The following is a 26,214-nucleotide window of genomic DNA, read 5'->3' as shown; positions in this document are numbered from 1 at the left end:
CTTCTCCTCACTCCATCCAATCTTTGGTTATAAATGTGTTTTGACGGCTCCAGCTCATTCATTCTCTGTAAGTGGCCTAGCCACCGCAGCTTGTTTATTTTGATAAAAAAAGTATGTACCCAGAGATTAACTTACATAAATTACTTCCTTCGAAATTAGAACGAGGTAAACACCAACGGAAGGTTATCCCTGGTTTTAGAAAATATGGTAGTTCCAAAACATACAATTCTATATAATGCTATATAAAAACCATATGAAAACACTTTCGGAAAAGTAAAAATCAAAAAGTTCTTTCCAAACCGTTTAGACCAAAATAGAGCGTAAGAGGCTGTATTGTATCACACATACTCATCTTTATTCTCTTTGCCAGTATCCCTATGCTGGGTTGGTTTCTCTAATTACATTTCACCATAAGTTTCTATCTTGGGTTAACCAATATCAAATACCTTTATCGACATGTACCTACTGAATGAGCGGCTTCCCCAGGTCTTCTTTGGTCTTCCTCTCCTACTCCTTCCAGAAACCCGCAGATCAGCAATTTTTCGTATTGGGTGATTAACGTTTCCACGTTGAACATTACCGAACCATCTTAACCTATGCCTTCTCATTTTGGCATTAATTGGTGCCGCTCTTTGATTACCACTAATATAAGTACTTATTTTTAATTGTATCCTTGTTTATCACTTCATTTATCTATCTAAGCATTCTTATTTCCTTCAAATGTAATCTGTTCCTTTTTTATTTTACATAACTTTATTTTAACTACCCAACATTCAATTATATAAATAATTGCTGATCTTATAGCAGTTTAATAGAATTTTCCTTTCAGTTTCAATAGCATCGTTCTGCTCCACAACAAATTCTCTCTCTTTCTCCCGTGACGCTACCGTCTTTCTACAGCCCAAGTCGGGTCCTGGCCTCCCCTAGCATTTGCGTCAATGTATCTTTGTCCTGACTGCTTTCCTTCAGGTATCAATCCTCAATATCTTTTTAGCATCGGTTCTTACTCCGTCTATTCACCTCTTCTTTGGTCTTTCTACTGGCCGACGTCCCGCTATAGTTCAGCCAAGCGTCCTAGTAGGTGTTCAGCCATTGTACATTCTTATGAGATGACCTGCCCAGCGCAATCTTTGTATTTTTGCATAATCTGCTATGGAGGGTTCTTTTAAATATCGATATAACTAGTGGTTGAACCTTATTCTCTATATACCATTGTCGCAAATAGGTCCCAATATTCTCCTTGATATCTTTCTTTCAAAAGTATTAATAACGTTTATTTCCTCCTCCTCACTGCCGTCCTCAGTTATCTGTACACCCACTACACCCAGGTATGTGAGCTGTTTTACTACTTCAATGTTAGCGTCGTCTATTCTGCCCATAACATATTACCCGCTTATTTCCACTTCATCAACCCGATGCTAATTCTATTGTATGCATCTCCATCTATTTCCCATTTACTTATCTTTAACTGAATATTCCAAATATCCTGTTTTGTCTTACTAAGTTTTAAACCTCTTTTCTTAAGTCCCGTTTATTGTTTCAATCTTTATTCTCAATCCTTTTCAATATGTCCTACACGGAAAATGCTCATAGTCCAGAAAGCCACTGCGCATCCGCTAGGAAAAATATTCTAATTCGGATTTTTTGCACAATCTTACTCAAAAAGGACCCCTTTTAACAAATTTGCATGTTGCCAGGACCAAAAGTTGGTCAACAATTTTTTAAACGTTTTTTTTTGTTTTTTTCCTAAAACTATTTTTTTTTGCATGGAACAAAATTTTTTTAGGTTTTTTGGATCATTCCAAACAGAAAAGGTCTTTAGTGACTTTTCTCTAAAGTTGATAGTTTTTGACATATAAGCGATTAAAAATTGAAAAATTGCGAAATCGGCCATTTTTAACCCTCAAATACTATGTGAAAAACTGAAAATTTGAATGTTGCCAAGGTAGGTAGATATTCTTTAAACATCGGTTGATGAAAACCCGAAAAGTTTTTTGCAATACAATATTAAAAACTCCTTTGTTTTTTAATTGCTAATCAAGCGTGCGCGACACTATTTTCCACCGACAGTATGGTGCAAATGAAAGGAATAAATTCGTTATTTCGTAAACCGGTGACTTTAAGGAAAAATCCCAAAACAGGTCGGTCTTTATTTTCAAGTTATGATATTGTGGCATATATAGTATACTAGTGACGTCATCCATCTGGGCGTGATGACGTAATCGATGATTTTTTTAAATGAGAATACGGGTCGTATGCTGGCTCATTTGAAAGGTTCTTCAATTCTCTATTCAGTAATATAAACATGTACATAATTATTTATACAGGGTGTCCAAAAAATTTTTATTAAATTAAATCATTTGGCAAATTGACAAAAAAATTAAATTATTGGACACCCTGTATATATAATTTTGTAAATGTTTATATTACTGAATAGAGAATTGAAGAACCTTTCAAATGAGCCAGCACACGACCCGTATTCTCATTTTAAAAAATCATCGATTACGTCATCACACCCAGATGGATGACGTCACTAGTATACTATATACGCCACAATATCATAACTTAAAAATAAAAACCGACCTGTTTTGGAATTCTTCCTTAAAGTCACCGGTTTACGAAATAACGAATTTATTCCTTTCATTTGCACCATACTGTCGGTGGAAAATAGTGTCGCGCACGCTTGATTAGCAATTAATAAACAAAGGAGTTTTGAATATTGTATTGCAAAAAACTCTTCAGGATTTCATCAATCGATGTTTAAAGAATATCTGCCTACCTTGGCAACATTCAAATTTTCAGTTTTTCACATAGTTTTTGAGGGTTAAAAATGGCCGATTTCGCAATTTTTTAATTTTTAATCGCTTATATGTCAAAAACTATCAACTTTAGCGAAAAGTTACTAAAGACCTATTCTATTTGGGATGATCCAAAAACCTAAAAAAAATTGTTCTATGCAAAAAAAATAATTTTAGGAAAAAAACAGAAAAAAAAAACGTTTAAAAAATTTTTGACCAACGTTTGGTCCTGGCAACATGCAAATTTGTTAAAAGGGGTCCTTTTTGAGTAAGATTGTCCAAAAAATCCGAATTAGAATATTTTTCCTAGCGGATGCGCAGTGGCTTTCTGGACTATCAATACTCTAATACTTTTCAAATACTTCTTCACAAATTGTATGCCTCATAATATTTTTTAAATTTATGTAAAAATGTTTTTTAATAAAGATATAAGGTCGTAATAATTAAATATGTTACACATTATGTTATTGTATTATTTAAGCCCATTTCATAATTGAATAACAATAAAATGTATATTTTTGCACAAAATAAAAAAATATATTATAGAATTAACTACATAATACATTTATTACTATTGCTCATTAACTATGAAATCTCTTTTTCATGAGCATTTTTCAGTGCGTCACAAATGATAGAAAAAAAGGTAAGTCCGTGATAATATACATTTTAGTGACAGGACATTTTAGTTAAATCTGACAGTTGTCACATTTTATTTGCAATTTGGCATAAAAACAAATCAATTGTGTTTATTGCATTTATAAAATGGTATTTTCTTTGATTTGTATAGTGTTATAAATTGTACAGATTATATTCGTAGATATATTATATAATTCGTAAATAATTTTTTTTCGATTATGGCGCCATCTATTGACAACTAGAATAAATGTTATAAATGTCACCGATAAAATGTAATCACCGACGTGCGTTTTTTTCTGTCACATACAATTTAATGCGTTAGAATGAAATCGAAAAACTGTGACGCACTGAAAGATGCTCATGAGAAAAAGCATATAATAGTTTAATCAATCAATGTCATGGGAACTTGAAATATGGAAAAAAATTTGAAATACTTTGACAATACTTAATTGTAATTATTACCCACAAGAAAAATTATGTCCTGTAGTCGGCAGTATATCATTAATCACAAATTAAATTTGTTAAAATCTTTTATAAAAGTTATACTTACTTTTAAAATCCCTTACACGGCTTCATCACATAACGTTTTCGAACTAACGAGTACATCATCAGTGCGGTTAACAGGTTTTTACAGGCTTGAGCCACCATAATATAGGGGTGAAAACTCTTTAAATGATGTACAATTACAGAAAATATAGGTACATGTTTATATTAAATTAGAGTGATGTTTAAAATAATCCCCGATTTAACATAAGGCAACGCAAGATTCCCCACAACACATGGGTTGCTCGTCCAGGAGGCCGCTCCTCACATTACAGACTGTAAAAGAACAACTTTGCATATTAGTGGAGTCAATGAAGGTTTTCACCTCCGATTTCGTTGAACCTCCATCGATTTTCATGAAAATTGGTAAGTATGTAGAGGATACCTCAAGAAACAAAGGTGACATGGTGCCAACTTGCGCTTTTACCCTGGGGGGGGATGCCACCCCTTCTCGGGGGTGGAAATTATTTTATTAAAAATAATACCACTAATCGATAAAGGGACAAATTATAAGTAAAATTTGTTATATAAAGTTATTTCAATAAATCAATAGTTTTTGAGTTATTAAAGATCAAAAGTTTTGATTTTTCCTGAAAAAAATCCATGTTTTAAAGCAGTTTTTCATAAATAACTCAAAAACCATAAGTTTCTTCAAAAAAGTTGTTATTACCAAAATCGAAGATAATATAAAAATAAATGAGCTCCTTATTCGAAAAATCCTTTATTACATATACAAAGTGAGTTATATGCAATTGAATGTATATTTTTTTCCGCGAGTACTCAAATCTTAGTATTCAAGCTTAAATAACAGGAAAACGATGCACTTTGTTAAATATTGATATTAAACATTTTAATAAAGTACTTAAAGGTAATTATCAAAAAGCTATATAAGAAGTCGATAGCATCAAAATTAAGCAAGTTGTGATGGAAATAAGAGGACCCTTTCAGATTTTTTAGGGAAGAATGAAAAATGAAACATACGTCATTTCCACAAAAATTAAAATTTATAGTAATCCATTTAAAACTTTATTTATTTTAACATGAGTAATAACTTCAACAATTTTGACAGGTTTAGAATGCACATTTTTGACAAAAAATACGATTAAAAAAAATTAGAATTTTTCAAATTTTCGTGAATTTCATTTTCTTTTGATAATAACTCCAAAAATACTCGATATACTTAAAAAATGGTAGAGAACAAAATTTTAGTTTTAACTTTATTTAAGCTTTTACTTTTTTTAATATTTTTTTACGACAAAATAACCGAGATAGAAACATTTAAAACCTAAATTTTACTGCGAGAACCATGTTACCGGGGCCCTTTCACCTTGTATTTAAAAAAAAATAAAAGATTTACAAAATTATGTTTAATACAGTGTTATAGAACTTTTACTTAGCTTTGTAATGGTTTTTGGATAAATCTCATATTTCAAAATTTAACGGAGTTATTTTTAAAAAACCAATAACATTTTCTTTGAAAAAATTTTATAGCGGAGATTTTGTATGTATACAGGTTGTGGGAAGTCCAATTAGTCGTTTGTTGTTGGAGATACGAAAAAAGTTTATTTAGGTAAGATTGGGGCATAGATAATATCAGAATTTAAATACATTTCCAAATATACAGGGCCACCCATATTGAGAGGGTGAAACAAAATTATCTTTTGTTTAATGGAACACCCTGTATATTTTTACATTTTTGGATTCTCCTCTATGTTTTATTTCTTAAAATATCAGGTTTTGTGATGTTATACGAAGTAGTTTAAAAGATAATTACGTTTTTATTTTAAATTTCATAGCAATATTCACCCCCTGTATAATTGTAGTGATTTGACATCAGAAAATCAATTTATGTTCAAGTGATTTTTAATATAATGTATTATTGTTAAAAATTATTAATCTAGCAAAACGTTTAATTTTAGCTAGTACAGGGTTGGTCGAAACTGAATGAGTGTTTTCTCAAAGTTTGAGAGTATGAGTTTTCTCAAACGGAGCAGCCTGTAATGCCTGTAATGAGCATTGTAATGAAATGCTATTGTATGGCACTTTATTATTTCCCACCGTGCCAGTGAGAACTGAATTTATTTTTGAAATCCGTAACTTTATGTCTTTAATTATTTTAAATATTTTAAACGATTAAAAAACAATCCAATTAAATTGAAATGAATAACCAGTGTATATCTTCCACATTTACTTCATATTTAACCTAGCCTGTACCATAACATTGCATAGAGTATTATCCCTGTATGGCAACGATATACCATGAATGTGAATTCATACTTGAGAAATGTCCTATATCCAGTCTCACAAAAAAAAAGGGATTCCTCAAACATAATATATATGCAGACAAACTCAGCCAAAGTGATTTGCGATATCTAATTAAAGGCCCTACCAAGTTGGTTTTGTTGAATATAGCATGGAAGCACGACGATACTTTAGTGATAAGCGTATTTTTCGTAGTAGCTATAGTATGTTGTTTTATATTATGTATTACCTATATTAAATTAGTTTTAGTATGTTTCGTTTATCTAAAAAAAATGTAAAACAAACAAAAATTCTGTTTTTCTTGTAGTTGTTTTTTCGTATAGATATTGTTTTATATTGTAGTAAATTGAATTTAGTTTTAGTACGTTCCGTTTGTTTGTAGAATTATATTTAATTAGATTTGCTTTAATTACTAAAATAATTAAATTTTCAATTATATTTTATGTATTTGTGGAAAAGGAAACCTAGCATTAGCGGCCACATTTCTATAACGGCCAATTGTTTTCTATTTTTAGTGGCCGTTATTTTCAGGTTTTACTGTACCAATAATATTTTATTAAATTATGAAATATTATTTAAATAAAAAATTTATAAACTTGATGAAAGGAAGTTTTGCTTAGAATTTGCTCCTCTATCTAATTATGGGGTTATTTTTAATAAAATAGTGTTCACCCATGAGAAGGGGTAACATCCACCCCCAGGATAAAAGCGCAAGTTGGTACCACATCATTTTTGTTTCTTGAGGTATCCTCTAACTACTTACCAATTTTCATGAAAATTGATGGAGGTTCAACGAAATCAGGGGTGAAAACCTTCAGTGACTGCCTTTTTGGAAATATAAAAGATTAATTTTTTTCGTGCTTGTCGATTTGCTAATTTTCTGATTTTTGGTTGCTATAAGGTTTAAAAAATTAATAAAAATTATAAATCATGCACATAAATGTAAAAAAATATTTATTTTACTTAATTAAACTAGATTGCTTGAGCCAGAATGCTGAAATCTGCATTTTTATCATTAAAAAAAGGTGAATTTCACCCCTAAAATGCAGAAAGCGCAACTTGGTGCCATATCACTTTTGTTTTCTGAAGTATCCTCTACCTAATCAACAATTTTCATGACAATCGATGAAAGTTCAAAGAAATCGTGGGTGAAAACATTCAGTCACTACACTTTCAGAAATATAGAAGAATAAGGTTTTCGTGATTTTCGACTTGTTAATTTTCGGATTTTTGGTTGCTATAAGGTTTGAAAAATTAAAAAAAAATGTAATTCATGCACATAAATATAAAAAAAAATATTTATTTTTCTTAATTAAACGAGATTACTTGCGCCATAATGCGGAAATCTGCATTTTTTACAATTTAAAAAGTAGGGGTGTATTACACCCCTAAAATGCAAAAGCGAAAGTTGATGCTATATATCTTTTATTGCTTGAGGTATCCTCTAACTACTTACCCATTTTTGTGAAAATCGATGAAGGTTCAACGAGATAGGAAGTGAAAACTTACAGTGACTGCACTTTCAGAAATCTAAAAAATAATTTTTAAAAAAGGGGTGTAGTTCAACCCTAAAATACAAAAAGCGCAAGTTGGCACTATGTCACCTTTGTTCCTTGAGGTATCCTTTAACCACTCACCAATTTTTATGAAAATCGATGGAGGTTCAACGAAATCTGAGGTAATAACTCATATCCACCTTCATTGACTCCACTATATGTAGAGTTGCCTGATGTTAAATTTAGGATTATTTTAAATATCGCACTTAATTGTAAATCAACATGTAAATTTTCTATAATTGTACAATATGTATGTGTTTTCACCTCATTTTGGTGGCTCAAGCATGTAAAACCTACTTACACCCTTCGAACTCTTTTATTCGAAAACGTTCTGTGATATAGCCCTTTAAGGGATTTTCAAATTTAAAATATATCTTATATAAAGGATTTTAACATTTTTTTTGTAATTATTACATTATACCTATACCATGTCAAAACTAAAAGTAATGGAGCCGAAGCAATGGAAAAAAGAAATCTACAGGAAGGGGACTACAAAAAAGACAGAAAGAACTGGAGAGAACGGTTGAGTGATGGAATACAGTGAAAACTCTGGAAAACCTATATATATATATATATTATATATATATATATATATATATATATATATATATATATATATATATATATATAAGATTATGGTATTCTTGACTGTATATTCAAATATCAAGCAGTGATTCTTGAGGATGCAGTCTATTTTGGCCCACAAAATAGACTGCATCCTCAAGAATCACTGCTTGATATATATATATATATATATATATATATATATATATATATATATATATATATATATATATATATCAAATTGAAAACAAACACGACCTAAAATTAAACACTAAAGAACAGTTTTTAACATAAAGTCAGAAGAAATTTTTTAATTTTTTATATATGAACAAATTTACTCGCCATATTATATACTGAGCGTGTGGAATAATGTAATATTACTGAGCCTGATCTTCAAAAAATAGGTGATAAGTCAAACCTCTAAAAACTATTGTCGTATTAGTTGTGCCAGTTCTTCAAGTTATTTTATTTAATTGAGAGAACGCTGTCAATCATGAAATGTTATTAGCGGTGATGGCGTATATATAAAATTAAATTTGAACTAATTACAAATTATAGAGTACTGGCTTATGCCGACTTAACAACTAATTAATTACTACAGTTCTAGGAATCCAAATTTTACTACATTATGTGAATTGCATATTGTAGATTCCCCACGTATATTCATTCGTCGTCCGTTTGCTTTGTAAATTGTAGAAAGCTCGGATTTAGATTATCACCAGAATTTGATTTACAACGTAAGACATTTTCAGATCTCCGGCTCTTTGTTTTTTGTTTTGCTTATAATAGATGTCACTATGGCGTCTTTTGCAAATTATTTTTAATAATTTGCTAACATGATATGAATATTTGACTTTGAATTTAATAATAGCTTTGGATTCCTAGTTGGGTAACTAATAGCTTAAATTTTGTATTTTAGATTTTTAGATGCACTAAATAACAAAAAGTTTCCTCCTGATTTTATATTTGGATGTGCAACTGCTGCATTTCAAATAGAAGGTAAGTTCCACAAAATATTTATAAATTTATTTATACACACACATGCATACATTTTACATATATCTCCTTTTACCCGACTTTTTCTTTATATCCCTAGTCTGTTTCTGGATGTTTTACTTAATATCCAGTCCGTTATTACTATTGAGTGATTTCGTTTTTTGTTCTGTCAATATATTTTTACAGGTTCTTCATATACTATATACTTTTATAAATACTTCTGGCTTCATCCCCATCTTTGTTATCTTTGGCATATAGCTCCAAAGTATTATTGTTTCTTAAAATTTAAATTTGTTTAATCTCTTTTCCTCTAAGGTTAGTTGACTCTCATCATAATCATCAATCCCACTGAAACCCAATCCCACAAAAACCCAGGTATGTGCTTTCCACCTAAGAAACAAGCATGCCCGAAGGCCGCTGGAGGTGGAATGGCGTGGTCAGATGCTGTAACACAACGAGACGCCAAAATACCTTGGCGTCCGTCTGGATAGAACTCTGTCTTACCGATATCACTGTCAAGATGTCAAGAAGAAAGTAAGTGCCAGAAATAATATCATCCGCAAGCTAACTAATACAAAATGGGGAGCACAACCACACACTTTCCGCACTTCTGCCTTAAGCGCGTGATACACACGCAATCTTTAAGTACGCGGGTTTAAAGATCGCGGACTTACTCGGCTCGCCGTCAGTGATACACGGCAGACTTAAAGTACGCGGTTTTAAAGATCGCGGTCGCCGTCGGTAGCAAAAAATTTAGAAACTGTCCTCGTGGTTAAATTTTTTATTTCCCGTGTACCTAATTTTGCTGAAATCTTATGTTTTTTAGTAGAGTTTGATTATTTGTTTGATCAGGTTTTGTTAAATAGAAGAATAATTTGATTTTTTATAAGTGTGGTAAGTAAGCTGTCAAAATCATGTTGTGAAGTATAGCACTTGTTTTTGATCTATTTTAGTTTAATACAAGGTAGGCATAAACAAACAAAATATCATAGATAAGATGGTAATATTTTCATCAGGAGGATAAAACAGCCTATAAATAATTAGGTTTACTCAAAAACAAATAATCAAAATAATTTAGTATAGTTTAAAATAGTGTTTTACGGTTTTCTCAAAACTTATAAAATGTAACTTGTCTCCTTTCAACAATAAACGATTGAATTATTTCTAGGAAATTTGCTTAATTAGTGAAAATATAAGTGTAACTTTAAACGCAATAACATGATGGCTCGAGGCTCGTGGCTCGTGGCAGTGATACACGTACGGGTTACAAGTAAGATTTCAAACTTGTTGGATCGACGGCGTACTTACTCGGCGGACTTAAAGTACGCGTACTTGAGGTGATACACGCGCGAAAAAGGTCGCGAGCCATAAGTTCGCGTACTTACTCGTGTGTGTATCACCCCTTTTAGCATTATGTTTTTCGGCCGCGGAGTTTGGAGCACCAGTATGGGCAAACTCTGCTCACGCAAAGAACGTCGACGTGGTTTTAAATGAAACGGTTCGTATACTATCGGGTTGCCTGAGACCGACACCTATCGAAGAGGTATACTCCATAGCTGGGATTGCTCCACCACCTATCAGGAGGAAGGTCACGTCAGAGGTAGAACGAAAAAAGTAGGGGACGCACCGAAGACACCACTTATATGACCACCAAACGCAGCCAAGATCTCGGAAAAGCTTCCTGAAAACATCAAGATCCATCCCCGAAGCGCCAAAGATACGCCGAATACACCTATGGCAAGCGTCAGTTACCGCGACACATTTTCCTCCCTTAGAGGAAATGACTGCTGGACACAATTTACCGTATCCGATTTGGAAAGCGCTAAACAGACTAAGAACCGACGTTTCACGTTGTGCTAGTAACCTCAAAAAATGGGGATACCGGGAGGACGATACCTGCTACTGTGGCGCGGTTCAGACCAGCTGGCATCTACTATCATGCACAGAGATGAGAGAGACCTGCACAGAAGAAGACTTAATTATAGCAAATGACAGGGCCATCTATGTGGCCAACCATAGGAAATACAGAATTTAGAGTTGTTGGTGTTCCGGACACGGAAAGTAATAATCATCAATGGCGTTACAACTCTTCGTGAGTCTTTGACGCGTTTGCAATTGCTTTTAATGTTTCTCGGTCTTTTGTCACTATTTCCCATTGTCTCACTCCTATTTTTTCCAGATCTTCTCTGACTGCACATCTTCTCTGACTGCATATTTCCACCCTTCTGTAGACCGTCCTACAGATATTCTCCCATCTAGCCTTTCCCAAAACACATTGTTTATAAGGCGATTGTCGTTACTGCATATCATAAGCTCTGTCTATCTGAGTCTATTGGCCTTTATATCTGACTAAATTTTTCTTTCAGAAGAGAGAGCTAGGTAGTGTGTCAAGTTTCTTAGGACGTTTTTATACCAATGACATCCATATTATGTTTAAATTCGGACTCTTTTCTTTTCGACTAAAGTTAATCAGGTGTTTATAAATTTTTATAGGTTCTCTATAATATCTCAGTGGATAATAATATGATGATGTAGTGACGATGAAGTAGGTATGTACCTACTAAGTACCTGTGTATCTTCAAATAAAAGATAGTTATCTCACTGCGTTTTTTATTTTTTTTTTCTTTTTTTACTTGGACTATGGTCATTCAGCCAGTCTCAACTAAAAGTAAATGTATTAAAGATATTGCCAATTAATGAAACTTGGTTATTATAATATTATTACAATTTTTTACTTCTTATTTACCTACTCATTAGAGCGGTACCCCGTCAAAATAGCCCCGTCAAAAACGCTCCGACAAAATAGCCCCGACATAATATCCCGCACACAAATTAGCTCCGACAAAATAGCCTGCAGACAAAATAGCCGTGGAATAATAGCCCGCCGACAAAATAGCCCCGACAAAATAGCCCCGACAAAATAGCCCCTACAAAATAGCCCCGACAAAAAAGCTCCCTTCAGAATTCATCATGAAATAATTCCTTAAAAATACATTTTTTCGGAAACGGTAATTATCCTCTATTCAGATGTTTATCTTAACCACATTAAATAAAAATGGTCTTTTCAGAGAACTCGAGTACTGTCTTACCTGCTTCTTGGAAGTTTGAACATTTAAGTTAAGCGAAAATCAATGTTTATTTAGGATATAAACATTTTTTTCTGTTTTCGGGCAACAGTAAAATGCATTTTAAATTAAATAAATTAAATACATTCTTCCTTTTTGTCAAATAAGTTAAATTAAAAAAAGGTTTTTGGACACCTTGTATAAATCATTATGTAATTGTTTATAAGAGGCTGTTTTAGCCGGGGCTATTTTAGCCGGGGCTGTTTTGACCGGGGCTATTTTGTGTGCGATCTATTTTGTCGGGGCTATTTTGTTTGCGGGCTATTTTGTCGAGGCTATTTTGTGTTCGGGATATTTTGACGGGGATTTTCTGACGGGGCTGTTTTGACCGGGCTATTTTGACGGGTCACGCATTACTAATGTACATACTATGTTAATAAATATAAATATATTATACTACTTAATGTTTATCAAGAACACATAGTGTATACATTTTACAAATAAAAATATTAATCTTAATATTAAAATAAATGCATTCTTTTTTGTATTTTATTTTAGTTGTTTTTTTGTTTTGTTTTTTGTTTTGTTTTTTGTTTTGTTTTTTTTGTCACTACGATAGGATGTCAACCCGGTTCAACCCCGCGGAGGTTTAAATCCTCTTAGTGATTTTTTTCTTTAATTTTTTTTTATTTTTTTTTATTTTTTTTATTATTAATTTTTTTTTATTTATTTTTTTTTGTTTCATGTTTTTATTATTATTTAATTTTTTCTTTTTATTTTTTTTAATATTTTTTAAACATATTTTACAAATACCTACCTATAACTAATTACAATAATATTTTACTATCCGACAAGAAAGATACCAAACAGTCAAAAATTTTCTTTTTATTCAGTGACAGAATAAAGAGAATATTTACAGGGAGTGGGATGTTCTGGTCTATAATTCTTTTAATTAGGTGATTGGTTAGGTGTTTATGTTTTTTGCATTCAAAAAATATGTGGTTCAAGTCACTTTTAACCTCACATTCTTGACAAATATTCGAATCTTATATGTTTATTTTAAATAAATGTGCAGGATAACATGCATGTCCAAATCTAATTCTACTGATGGTGGATATGTATTTGCGAGGGAGGGTGAAATTCTTATACCAAGGTTTTTCCGGAATAATCGGTTGTATCAAACTGTATTGTGTTGTTGATATGTTACAGTACCTTTCCCAGTGTGTTTTCCAGCTCTTCATCTGTTCAGTTCTTAAACAAGCAAAAGCATCTAGAATGCAAGGCTGATATTTGGTTACTGTTCCATGGATGAGGAATTTTTAGCTAATTGGTCTACATGCTCATTATGTGTAAGTCCTGAATGTGCTTTGATCCACATAAGTTTTATTTTTGGGGTGTGTTTATTAATTTCAAATAAGATTTTTTTTATTAAACAAATGTATGGATTAGAAGTACTACAAGGTAGTTGAGGTGTTTGAATAGCAGTAAGCACAGATATAATGAATCAGATAAAATTACTGCGGAATTATAGGATGCCAACTTGAAATAAATTAAAGCCTCATATACCGCCGCAGCCTCGGCAGTAAAAATGAAGAAATTTGAGGGCAGTTTAAACATTTTTCTATAAATTTATCTGGAATATAAAAGGCACAACCAGTACCATTTGAACTTTTGGATGCATCTGCATAAATACAAACAGATTTTGACCAATTTGTAAGGTAGTTGTTTAAAACAATACTGTTTAATAAAGAGTGCTCATGATAACTGGGTTGTATTATATCTACTTGATTTAGTAACTCAAAGAAATCTTCGAAATCTACCACTTTATTTGCAACTGCAAGTTCAGTATTATTATCCGCAGTGTTTCGAAATGCGTCACATAACGGTGGCGAGTTTTTGTGAGCCCAATATTTATTTGTTAAATCAAAATAATTTAAAGTACTAATTTCTTTATATAAACAAGTGTTGTAATATAGGATCTTAAGAAGAAATTTTTGACTGAGATATTCCCTTCTGAATTTAGTCGGCGGTTCCATTGTTTCAACATAGAGTGGTTCAATAGGGGTAGATCTCATAGCACCTATGCAACAGCGAAATACTGTGTTTAGAATAACATCTATGCGACCTAAAATATTTTTACTAGCCGATCCATACAGTACTGAGCCATAATCTATAATAGATCTGATATATGAACGATAAAATAAAAGACATGTTTCAACATTTGCACCCCACCAAGTTTTTGCAATTTATTTAAGAAAATTTAGTGCTTTACTGCATCTATCAAGCAAAAAATCAACGTGCAGTTTCCAGGTCAATTTGGTATCCAGAATCATACCCAGATATTTTACTGATTTACAAACAGGAAAGTAATCATCATTTAATTGTATTTGTTCTCTTTGAGGTACATTGTGTCTAGTGAATGTACAAATGTTAGACTTGTTGTTTGCTAACTCAAAATCTTTTTTTTTAAACCACTCACGGCAATGTTCATGGATATTTTACAATGTGTTTAAGCCATCATTATATTTTTTAGATTCAGTATAAATACAAAAGTCATCAGCATATTGTATTATATTAAACGAAATATTGTCGATACTAATATTATGAAAATCAGCTGTGTAAAGATTAAATAGAAGAGGACTTAAAACTGGCCCCTGTGGAAGACCTGAGCTATTAAAACCTGGTCCAATGAGTTTATTATTTTCAACCCTGATATATATTTTCCTGTTTTTGTAGAAATTGACAATATTTTGAGCTAGAAGAGAAGGTATTTCGAATCGATGAATCATTTTGTCTTTTAGCATATCTAAATTAACACAGTCATATGCACCTTCAATATCCAAACATAACATTGGTACATATGTATTTCGAGAATATGCATTTTGAATATGAGTTACAATAGTAGCGAGGGCATCCTTAGTACCACGTCCTTGTCTGTAGCCGTACTGAAAATTTGGAAGTAGGTTTTTCTCATTTATCCACCATTCAAGTCTTACTTTCAGTATCCTTTCTAAAACTTTGAGAATACAAGACATAAGTGAAATTGGTCTGTATGATTGTGCCAGATTCGGATCTTTGTTTGGTTTTAAAATTGGAATGACAATGACTTCTTTAAATTCTTCCGTACCTGCATATAGGACTTCATTAAATATTTCCAATAAAAGATCTTTAGCGATTGCAGGAAGCATATTAATCATAGGGTACTTAATATGGTCATAGCCAGAACTTGTGCTAGGACGATTATTTAAGGTATAACTTAGTTCAGTTAGTCTAATAGGTTGAAATAAAAAATGATTTTTGTCAATACCGATTTTCTTAGATTCATTAGGCATAGATGTTGCTGTTGGTGGGTCTATTTTGTCAAAAAACTCTTCTATCCAATCATCCTCAAAAGATTTTGATTTTGTTGGTGATCTCACTGCGTTATGTGGTACTAACGATAGTTAAATATAAATTTTTCCACCTACCTCTACCGAAAGTATACTTTTCCGGACCTGATTGTAGGGAGCAAAGTTGTACTTTTCCTCCCTAGGGAGGAAAATATTTTTCCTCCCTAGGGAGGAAAAGTAAAAGTGACGTCATGGTATTTCATTCATGAAATATAACTTATTGACGCCCTGTATAATATCTATTTTCTATTACGAAGTATCTATACATTTTAACGTTTATTTATAAAACATCCTGTATTTTGCAGAATGGTAAAAAACAGTAAATTGTTATTTTGATTTAACAATGTTTACATTAATAATTTGACTTATATTTGACAGTTGACAGTTATATTGTACCTACTCGTTGTTTTAGTTCTAATAAATTTTGTTGGTTAGTTCCATAAAGAAATTAAGTAAAAATGAAAAAATGACTTGTTATTTGAGGAAGGTGGAAAACCCATATGTATAACATGGGAGTAAAGCGCCTTTTCCTCCCTTGAATGATTACTGCCCTCCGCTACGCGTCGGGCAGTAAACTTCATTCTCGGGAGGAAAAGTTACACTTTCCTCCCTTGTTATACAAATAGCTATTTTGAACTTTTGTATAGACATGACTCTGTCGGTTTTTTCAATGTGCCTCCAGTAAGTTGTCGTTGTCTTCCCACTGATCGTCTTCCTGTTGGGGAACCGTCTCTCGCCGTCCAATCCTTACTGTCGTAATGTTATTATTCGGCTTATGTGGTTATTATAGTCTACTCTTCTGTTTCTTACCCACTCTTTAATATTCTCCACATTGTATCTCCGTCGTATACCTGTGGATACTTATTCTAGCTTTGTCCCATAGTGTCTTACCATCATTTTTAGAAGGGTTTTCATCTCTGCTGTAACTAGGAATCTTCTTGTCCTCTCTGTGCCAGGCCGTGTTTCTACCGCGTATGGTATTATTCGTCTGATGACTGTTTTGGTAAATTCTATCTTTCATTTCTTTTCCGATATTTTTATTTCTCTATATTGTTTCATTCAGGCAACCTTTGGCTCTATTTACTTGATATTTACACTCTCTAGCTAGATAGTGTGATGCCTAGATATTTAAACTCCATCACTTGTTCTATTCTGTTCTATTACTGTTTCTGGTTATCAATTATTTCTGTTTAAATAAATTATATATTGCAATTATATTTTAATCTACAAATAATTCTAGGAGCATGGAACGAAGATGGAAAGGGTCCCAGTGTATGGGATACGACCAACCACAAAATACCTTCTGTAATAGAAGATAATAGCACAGCAGATGTGTCCTGTGATTCCTACCACAAATACAAAGAAGATGTCGCTCTTCTTAAAGAACTTGGCGCCACCCATTATCGATTTTCAATATCGTGGCCAAGAATTTTACCAAATGGTAAGTATCTCTTCGATATTTTGTCCTATTCCATTTTATAATAATATATTGAATACAGTAAACAAATAATACGTAAGACAAATATACAGTGTGGAAGGCACTTAAGGAATCAAATTATTTCTGCCCTTGTTTCAAAAAATCATAAAAAATGCTGAGACCCGTCGATTTTTAAATAAAAATGGGCACTTTTTAAACATAAATTTAAATTTACAGGGTGATTCATGCAAGTCCAGCAGAGTCCGTAAGCTTTATTTTTAATGGAGCACCCTGTTTATTTCTATATTTTTAAAAGCTACTTGACCACCTGGTTTCAACGAACTATATCATGTAGGGTGTATTATGAATAATACAGGGTGAAATTTTGAAATTTTAAAGTATGGAAACCACTTATGGAATAAAATTGCTTGTGTCCTTATTTTAGAAAATTATAAAAAATGCTGGGACACGTCTACTTTTAAATTCAAAAGGGCGGTTTACAAACATAAATTTAAATATACAGGGTGATTCACGCAAGTACAGCATAGTCCATGATCTTTAGTTTTAATGGATCACCCTGCATATTTTTATTTTTCTTAGAAGCTACTTTACAAACTCATCTCAAAAAAGTGTATTATGCAGGGCCCATTATGAATAATACAAGGTGAAATTTTGAAATTATTTATAAATTTCGTCAGACCTTAAATACAAAACCAAATAGATTTATACTTTTAGTTTAGAAAGTGTATGTCTTATTTAGCTAATTTAAAAATAATACCATTATTTAAAGTATGATAAATTATTAATTTCAAAATTTTATGTAGGTTTTTAATATCTTGACGAAAATTATACATAATTTTAAAATTTCACCTTGTATTATTCATAATAGGTCCTACATAATACAATTTTTTGATGTGACGTTGTTTAGCAGATTCTAAAAATATAAAAATATACAGGGTGTTTCTTTAAAATTAAAGATCATGCTAGACTTGCGTGAGTCACCCTGTATATTTAAATTTATGTTTAAACAGTGCATACAGTAGGAAAAGTGAAAGAATACCCATGAACGAACATATAAAACACGCTGTATTTTTCTTTGACCGTGTCACACAAAAAATTGGCCAGCGCAAGTACATGTAATAATTATTATTACATGTACTTGCGCTGGGCAATTTTTTTTGTGACACGGTGACAGGAAAATAAAGCGTGTTTTATATGTTCGTTTGTTCGTTCATGGGTATTCTTTCATTTTTCCGACTGTATTTGAATTTAAAAGTTGATATATCTTAGCGTTTTTTATAATTTTTTAAAATAAGGACGCAAACAATTTTATTCCATAAGTGGTTTCCACATACTATAATTTCAAAATTTCACCCTGTATTATTCATAATATACCATACATGATGTAGTTCGATGAAATCAGGTTGTTAAGCAGCTTTTAAAAATATAAAAATATATAAGGTGTTCCATTAAAAATAAAGCTTATGGACTATGCTAGACTTGCGTGAATCACCCTGTACAATCAAATTTAGGTTTATAAAGCGTATAATTATATTTAAAAATGGACGGGTCTTAGCGTTTTTTAAAATTCTTTAAAACAAGGACAGAAATAATTTTATTCCATAAGTGCCTTCCACCCTATATACAATTATTATCTCTATGTTATAGTCAAAGCCCGAATTTCAGGCACTCCTAGGTTTGACTAGGCAATCCTCAGGTCTGACTGACGGTCTTAGTCAAAGCCCGAAATAAATTACAGTTTCGGCCTTTGACTAGTCAAACCTAGGAGAGACTACGTCGGTCAGGCAAAGGTCGAAATTTAATTTTATGAAATCGGGGTTTGACCAGTCAAACGTCGATCAGCTATTAAAATTTGTTAGATTAGGTTTAATAGAACGTAATTTTTTAATTGTAATGTTTATTATTTTTATATTGTCGTAATTATAATTAGTCTCAGCATCCGTTATGGCTTGCAAATTGTAGAAGCCTCGGGGGTGTAACCAGAGAAGGTTCCCATTGTTTTCAGTCTAGTGGGATGTAGAGTAACATTGTGTTGTTTTACATGCCATTAGATTGAAAACTTAGTCTTTTGCTAGCAGTTGCCGCTAGGGCATCTATGCCATTTCGTTCGTTGCAATCCGTGACTGCACGCCGGGGTTTGTTTAGGTTGGATCAGAGAGAAACTACAGCCGCGCGATATTCTAGTCCAATCAGAGAGTGCCGCAAGCACCTCTACCGGTTTCGAAACTTATTAGTCTCTCATCAGGAGGCACATATACTGCTCTCCCCGATCCAACCAAAACAAACCCCGGCGTGCACTTCGTTGCGATTCGTTGCGATCCGTGACTCCACGCCGGGGTTTGTTTTGGTTGGATCGGGGAGAGCAGCATATGTGCCTCCTGATGAGAGACTAATAAGTTTCGAAACCGGTAGAGGTGCTTGCTGCACTCTCTGATTGGACTAGAATACGATGCGGGTGTATTTTCGTTTTGCAACGAAATTGAAAATGGTTATTCATTTTTTATTTATATGTTTACTCTGATTGGAGTACGAAGGGAACCATTCTCGTTGGAACTTTACCGCGCTGAGCAGATGAGACGTGAATTATAAATTGTAAAATTCCCTCATCTTCCTTAGTCTCAGCATCCGTTATGGCTTGCAAATTGTAGAAGCCTCGGAGGTATAACCATAAAAGGTTCCCATTGTTTTCAGTCTAGTGGGATATAGAGTAATATTATGTTGTTTTACATGCCATTAGATTGAAAACTTTTAAACCTTTTTTGTTTAAATTAGTGTTTATTCTCGCATGTTGAGGCATTATGGCATTTAGAGTTGCACAATACGTTACACCTTTTACACTTACATGGTTTTGAAGAGCACTGCTTATTGCAGTGGTATTTTATAAATCCTTGTCCTCCAAATTTAGAATCTTTTGTACTAATTTCTCTTAGAGACAGCTTAACGTCTGGAACATCTTCGAAATTAGTAAAATTCTCTTTGATTATTTGATTTCTTGAAAAAAGTGTGTTTATTGTTCTGTATTTCGTACCAACTCTATTCGCGGTGTACAAGTACTTGGAAGGGAATTGAGAAACGATCGTGCTCGAATAGCGGAGAAATATTGCAACTTTCTTAAATAATTCATATTGTCAATTGAAATTGTCAAATTGACGTACATTTCATATCTACTGTCAATGAAGAAGAAAAATTATATGTTGCTCCACATTATTGATATGATATGCAATTATTATATAAAGGTAAATTTAATTAATTGTATTTTGCTTGCAGTACTGCATTTTAATAACTAATTTTATTTACTACATACAATTGTTTACGTTTTAATAACATAACCTGAATCTTATTTTTCCTTCTTATTATTTTTTTGGACTATGGCCTTGACAATTATCCAGTAACCAGGACTAATATAATTGGCCAATATAATTAAAAGTGCGAATAAAGTTGCAGAGCGTAGAAATAGGTGTCGCTTTGCCGAACTTGCACGGTCCCAATATAAACCGTCAATTATTGTTTTATCTTTTATGATACCCAAAATATTTCGAGCATCTCCTTGGCACGCGTTCGAGCATGCATTGTGCACAGACAGAAAAGATTAAAATAAATAAAGGAAATGCGATTGAAGGTCTTCATGTCCAGGCTAATGCTATGAAACAATTAAGTGAAAAAAATGTTCTCCAATTTCGATCGGAAAAACTGTAACAATACCTATCCCCAGCTTTGATAGAGTCAAAGAGGATGCTCGAAATATTTTGAGCAGCATACAAGATAAAACAATTGACGGTTTATATAGAGTTGGTACGAAATACGGAATAAATATGTACACTTTTTTGAAGAAATCAAATATAAGAGAATGCAAAAGAAATTTCCCAATTTAGAAGATGTTCCAGACGTTAAGCTGTCTCTGTCTCTAAGAGAACTTAGTACAAAAGATTCTAAATTTGGATGACAAGGATTTATAAAATGCTACTGCAATAAGAAATGCTCTTTCAAATTACGTAAGTGTAGAAGGTGTAATGTGTAGAAGTGTAGATCTGCTTCGCCTTATAATACAAGGAAAAGTAGAGGGAAAGAGATGGATTGGTCGAAAGAAACTTTCATGGCTGCGTAATATTAGACAATGGTGTGGCTGCACAGTAGAAGAATTATTTCGCGCAGCAGCCGATAGAGAGAGATTTCAAGAAATTGTAAACATGATGACGGCCAACGTCTGAATACAGACACGGCACCTAAAGAATAAGAAAAAGAAGGTCTAACGTATTGTGCAACTCTAAATGCCATATAATGCCTCAACATCTGAGAATAAACACCATTTTTTATTTTAATTACGACAATATAAAAATAATAAACATTAAAATTAAAAAATTACGTTTTATTAAACCTAATCTAACAAATTACATTTAAATAGCTGATCGGGGTTTGACTAGTCAAACCCCGATTTCATCAAATTAAATTTCGACCTTTGCCTGACCAACTTAGTCTCTCCTAGGTTTGACTAGTCAAAGGCCGAAACTCTAATTTATTTCGGGCTTTAACTAAGACCGTCAGTCAGACCTGAGGATTGCCTAGTCAAACCTAGGAGTGCCTGAAATTCGGGCTTTGACTATAACATCTACATATTGTTTTTTGCAGTAGACCAGGTGGTGATGGATCAAGATAAGGAAGATATTAGTTACATGGTAAGAAAGCTAAAAGAGGAATACAGAAAGTTGGGCCTGAAAATAAATATAAAGAAAATGGAAAACTGCGAGATCGAAAGAAGACGTCAAAAATTTGGATATATATGTAAAATAGAAGGAACACCTAGAAATAAAAGGAACGAAGAAATTTAAATATTTGGGTTTTATAATGTCGAAAACAACAGAAGAAGAGATAAACAATAGATTGGGACAGACACGATCTTGTATAAAACAATTCCATAGTGTAATCTGTAAAAAAGACAAAAAACAAAAAAAAAAATGATATACCAAACAGTAGTACGAAGTATCATGACATATGCAGCAGAAATTTGGATCATAAAAAAATTTAAGGCACTCGTGGGAGTGCCGATAGAAGTGAAAACTTCTTATAGTAAATAAATTACGAGCTCAATGCTTTTTGCCCATCCAAAAAGAAGTGCTATACCTATATCATATACGCGATGCGTATGCCCTATGCTAGTTATGTATACATACACGTAATTTATATACGTACAAAATTTATTTCAGTGTAGTGATGACGGTCGCAAATTCAATACTTTTCCCCATCCAAGAAGTGCACAACGTCCCTAAAGAAATTTTCAATTAAAAAATTTATTTCGTGGAAGCGGCGACGTTCCCTAATTTAATACTTTTTCCCCATCCAAAAAGTGCACAACGTCCCTCAAGAAGTTTTCACTTCAAATATTTATTTCGTCGAAGCGATGATGGTCGCGATGACGGTCGCTAATTTAACACTTTTTCCCATCCAAAAAGTGCACAACGTCCCTAAAAAATTTTCAATTCAAAAATTTATTTCGTCGAAGCGATGACGGTCCCTAATTCAATACTTTTCCCCCATCCAAATAGTGCAAAACGTCCCTTAAGAAATTTTCACTTCAAAAATTCATTTCGTCGAAGCGATGACGGTCGCTAATTTAATAATTTTTCCCATCCAAAAAGTGCACAACGTCCCTAAAGAAGTTTTCACTTCTAATATTTATTTCATCGAAGAGATGACGGTCGCGATGACGGTCGCGAAATAAATCCTTTTCCCCATCCAAAAATAGGTTTTACATTTATTTTAAATTTAGATATTTCTATACAATTTATGTATACATACACATAATATAGATACGTACAAAATTTATTTCGCCGAAGAGATGACGGTCGCGAAATAAATCCTTTTTCCCCCATCCTGAAATAGGTTTTAAATTTATTTTAAATTTAAATACTTCTATACAATTTATATATACATACAAATAATATATAGCATAATCGATGACGGTTGCAATGACGGCCGCGAGGACGGTCCCTAATTCAATACTTTTCCCCCATCCAAAAAGTGCACAACGTCCCTTAAGAAATTTTCACTTCAAAAATTCATTTCGTCGAAGCGATGACGGTCGCTAATTTAATAAATTTTCCCATCCAAAAAGTGCACAACGTCCCTAAAGAAATTTTCACTTCTAATATTTATTTCATCGAAGAGATGACGGTCGCGAAATAAATCCTTTCCCCATTCAAAAATAGGTTTTACATTAATTTTAAATTTAGATATTTCTATACAATTTATGTATACATACACATAATATAGATACGTACAAAATTTATTTCGCCGAAGAGATGACGGTCGCGGAATAAATCCTTTTTCCCCCATCCTAAAATAGGTTTTACATTTATTTTAAATTTAAATACTTCTATACAATTTATATATACATACAAATAATATATAGCATAAGCGATGAGGGTCGCAATGACGGTCGCGATGACGGTCGCGAATTCAATTCTTTTTCCCCTATCCAAAAATTGCACAACGTCCCTAAAGAAGTTTTCACTTCAAAAAACAAAGGAGCATTCTGGCCACCGAAATGGTATACTTGAGAAGATGCTGTGGCCTGCCCAGAAGAGACATGATATCAAATGTAGAGATACGGCGAAGGATGAAAGTGGAAAAAGTTGCCCTTCAGTATATAGATAAAAGAAGACAAATGGTACGACCACGTACGTAGAGCAGAAAATACATGTTAAACAAGGTTGCCGAATGGAGCCCAAGATAAACAAGAATGAGAGGACGACCGAAAAGATCATGGAAAAGTGAAGTCGACAATCTATGTTAAAAAATGGATTGGAAGAAGAAACCTTTACGTCACTTAGATCAAAGTGGGCAAATTGATGGTTTAAGATTAGGTTTATGTTTAAGATTTATATAAAAATTCGTAGTCCACAAATAAAATCAACAAAACTTTTGTTTCAGGTTTCAATGATTATATCAATCCCCTTGGATTAGCTTACTACAAGAATCTTATAGCTGAACTGAAAGCTAACAATATCGAACCTCTTGTAACCATTAGTCATGGAGACCTTCCTCAAGTACTTGGTGATATAGGGGGGTATTACAATGAATCCTTTCCGGATTGGATTAGAGATTTTGCGAGAGTTGCTTTTGATGAATTTGGAGACGATGTAAAATACTGGTTTACTATAAATGAACCACACGAAGTTTGTATATATGACGGTGCAGAAAAGGTCTACGACTGTGCTGCAAATTTACTTAGAGCTCATGCTAAAATCTGGCACATGTATGATGAGGAATATAGATCTAAACAACATGGTAAGTATTTAAATGTGTGGTTCATGTATTTAAATTCTGTGTAGAAGAAATCTTTGATACATAACAGTTATAGTATGAAAGCGATAAAAAATATCAAAGTTTCATGACATTTAGAATGTAACCTTTTTTGATCTAAGAATATACCGTAGTCAAGATATTTTTAGATATTTTGGAAGTGTCATAGCACAAAACCAGAGGTACAGAAGACGATATTCGTGCGAGGATACTAAAAGCTCAACAAGAATTCAGCATGTTTAGCCTTGTTTGGAGGTCTGGTCAGTATACTACAAAGACAAAAATCCGAATTTTCCAGTCAAATGTCATGTCTGTTCCACTCTATGGATGTGAGACGTGAAAAGTGACAAAAACCCTTACAGACAAACTGCACGTCTTTGTTAATAAATGTCTACGAAGAATTGTTCGTATTCTCTGGTTTAACAAAATCAGAAACGAAGATCTGTTACAGTTGGGTACGGGAATCTTTACCCGTGCGTCATCATTTAAAGCATACGAAATAAGTCAATGATAAGTCGGAAATTGAAATTTGCTAAACGCAACAGCAAGTCACTTACTGTCATCGACTTATTTTGTATGTCCTTTAAAAAATTAGAAATTGACAAGCTTTATCAAAATTTAATATCTTACAACATGAAATTTCCAATAAATGTTTCAAATCTATTGACATTAGAGGATAATAGTATTTATAATATTATATATCAGTATGTAAAATCTACTAACATTACTTTGTAAGCAGTATTGCGACAGACAAAAAAATTTCATTGTAAGCCTAAAACGAAAAAATAATTAAAAAAATAAATAAAAAAAGAAGCAAACAACAACAAAAAAATATGTACTAAAAATAATAAAAAAAATAGTAATAATAAAAAAAAAACAAAACAAACAAAACAATCAAAAAATATACATAAATCCTAATAAAACGAAGGGAAATAAAAAAATTAAAAAAAGAAAAAAATACATATAAAAAAATAATAAAAATACGTAAACAAAATCCTTAGGCATTCACTAACACACTATTATTGTATTGTATACAAATTATTGTTAGTCAATGTACTACGTACCTTTATAAATGTAAGCAAGCAATGGTTGATAAAACTATAAGAAAACATGACTGACCTTTTGGCTATGCGAGTGCCATTAACTTAGTTAAAAAAATATTTCGTATACTTTAAAATGATGACGCACGGGTAAAGATTCAGGGACTCAACTGTACACCTGACCGAATAATAGAAGTCAGAAAAGGAAATAAGTCCAGAAAGTGGTGTTGGATCGGTAGTACACACCCAGCACAAACTCGGAGAAAATGTATCATGGACGAAATAAGAGGCTAAGTAGAGTGCGCCTTAAAAAATGACCTTAAAAATAAGCTATACTTTTATAAGGGTTCCCTATACCTAAATACAGGATGTTTTGATTTATTTCGATTTTTTATAAAAATGTAAGGTTTCAGAAAAAAATAAATATCTACGAATCAAAAATCGCTGACAAATTTTTTCTTAGATTTAAATAATAGACCATTAAATATATTTAAACATATATGTATTGTAACAAAATTTTGTACAGGGTGGTCAAAATATTACATTATTCTATTAACAGATTCAAGCGGTAATAACATATTTATTTTAAATAAAACACCCTGTATTTTATTAGCCTATTGTGTGGAAA

General features: G+C 32.5%; 1 protein-coding gene across 2 annotated transcripts in view; it reads left to right on the top strand.

The window, feature by feature from the left end:
* The window catches only part of LOC126881229 (myrosinase 1-like), a 142,134-nt gene that overhangs the window by 5,556 nt on the left and 110,364 nt on the right, over positions 1-26,214 (top strand). The window contains exons 2-4 of one of the 2 annotated variants that reach the window (XM_050645371.1): positions 9,279-9,358; positions 17,050-17,250; positions 24,175-24,531. The exons of the other annotated variant lie outside the window; for it this stretch is intronic. Coding sequence (XP_050501328.1) covers positions 9,279-9,358; positions 17,050-17,250; positions 24,175-24,531 — 638 coding nt within the window. The remainder of the gene's footprint in view (positions 1-9,278; positions 9,359-17,049; positions 17,251-24,174; positions 24,532-26,214) is intronic. 2 annotated transcript variants of the gene reach the window in all.

Source organism: Diabrotica virgifera, chromosome 3 (assembly GCF_917563875.1).
Source record: "Diabrotica virgifera virgifera chromosome 3, PGI_DIABVI_V3a".
In the NCBI taxonomy this organism is placed as follows: Eukaryota; Metazoa; Arthropoda; class Insecta; order Coleoptera; family Chrysomelidae; genus Diabrotica; species Diabrotica virgifera.
The sequence above is the reverse complement of the archived record's forward strand: the minus strand, read 5'-3'. Positions and strand labels throughout refer to the sequence as shown.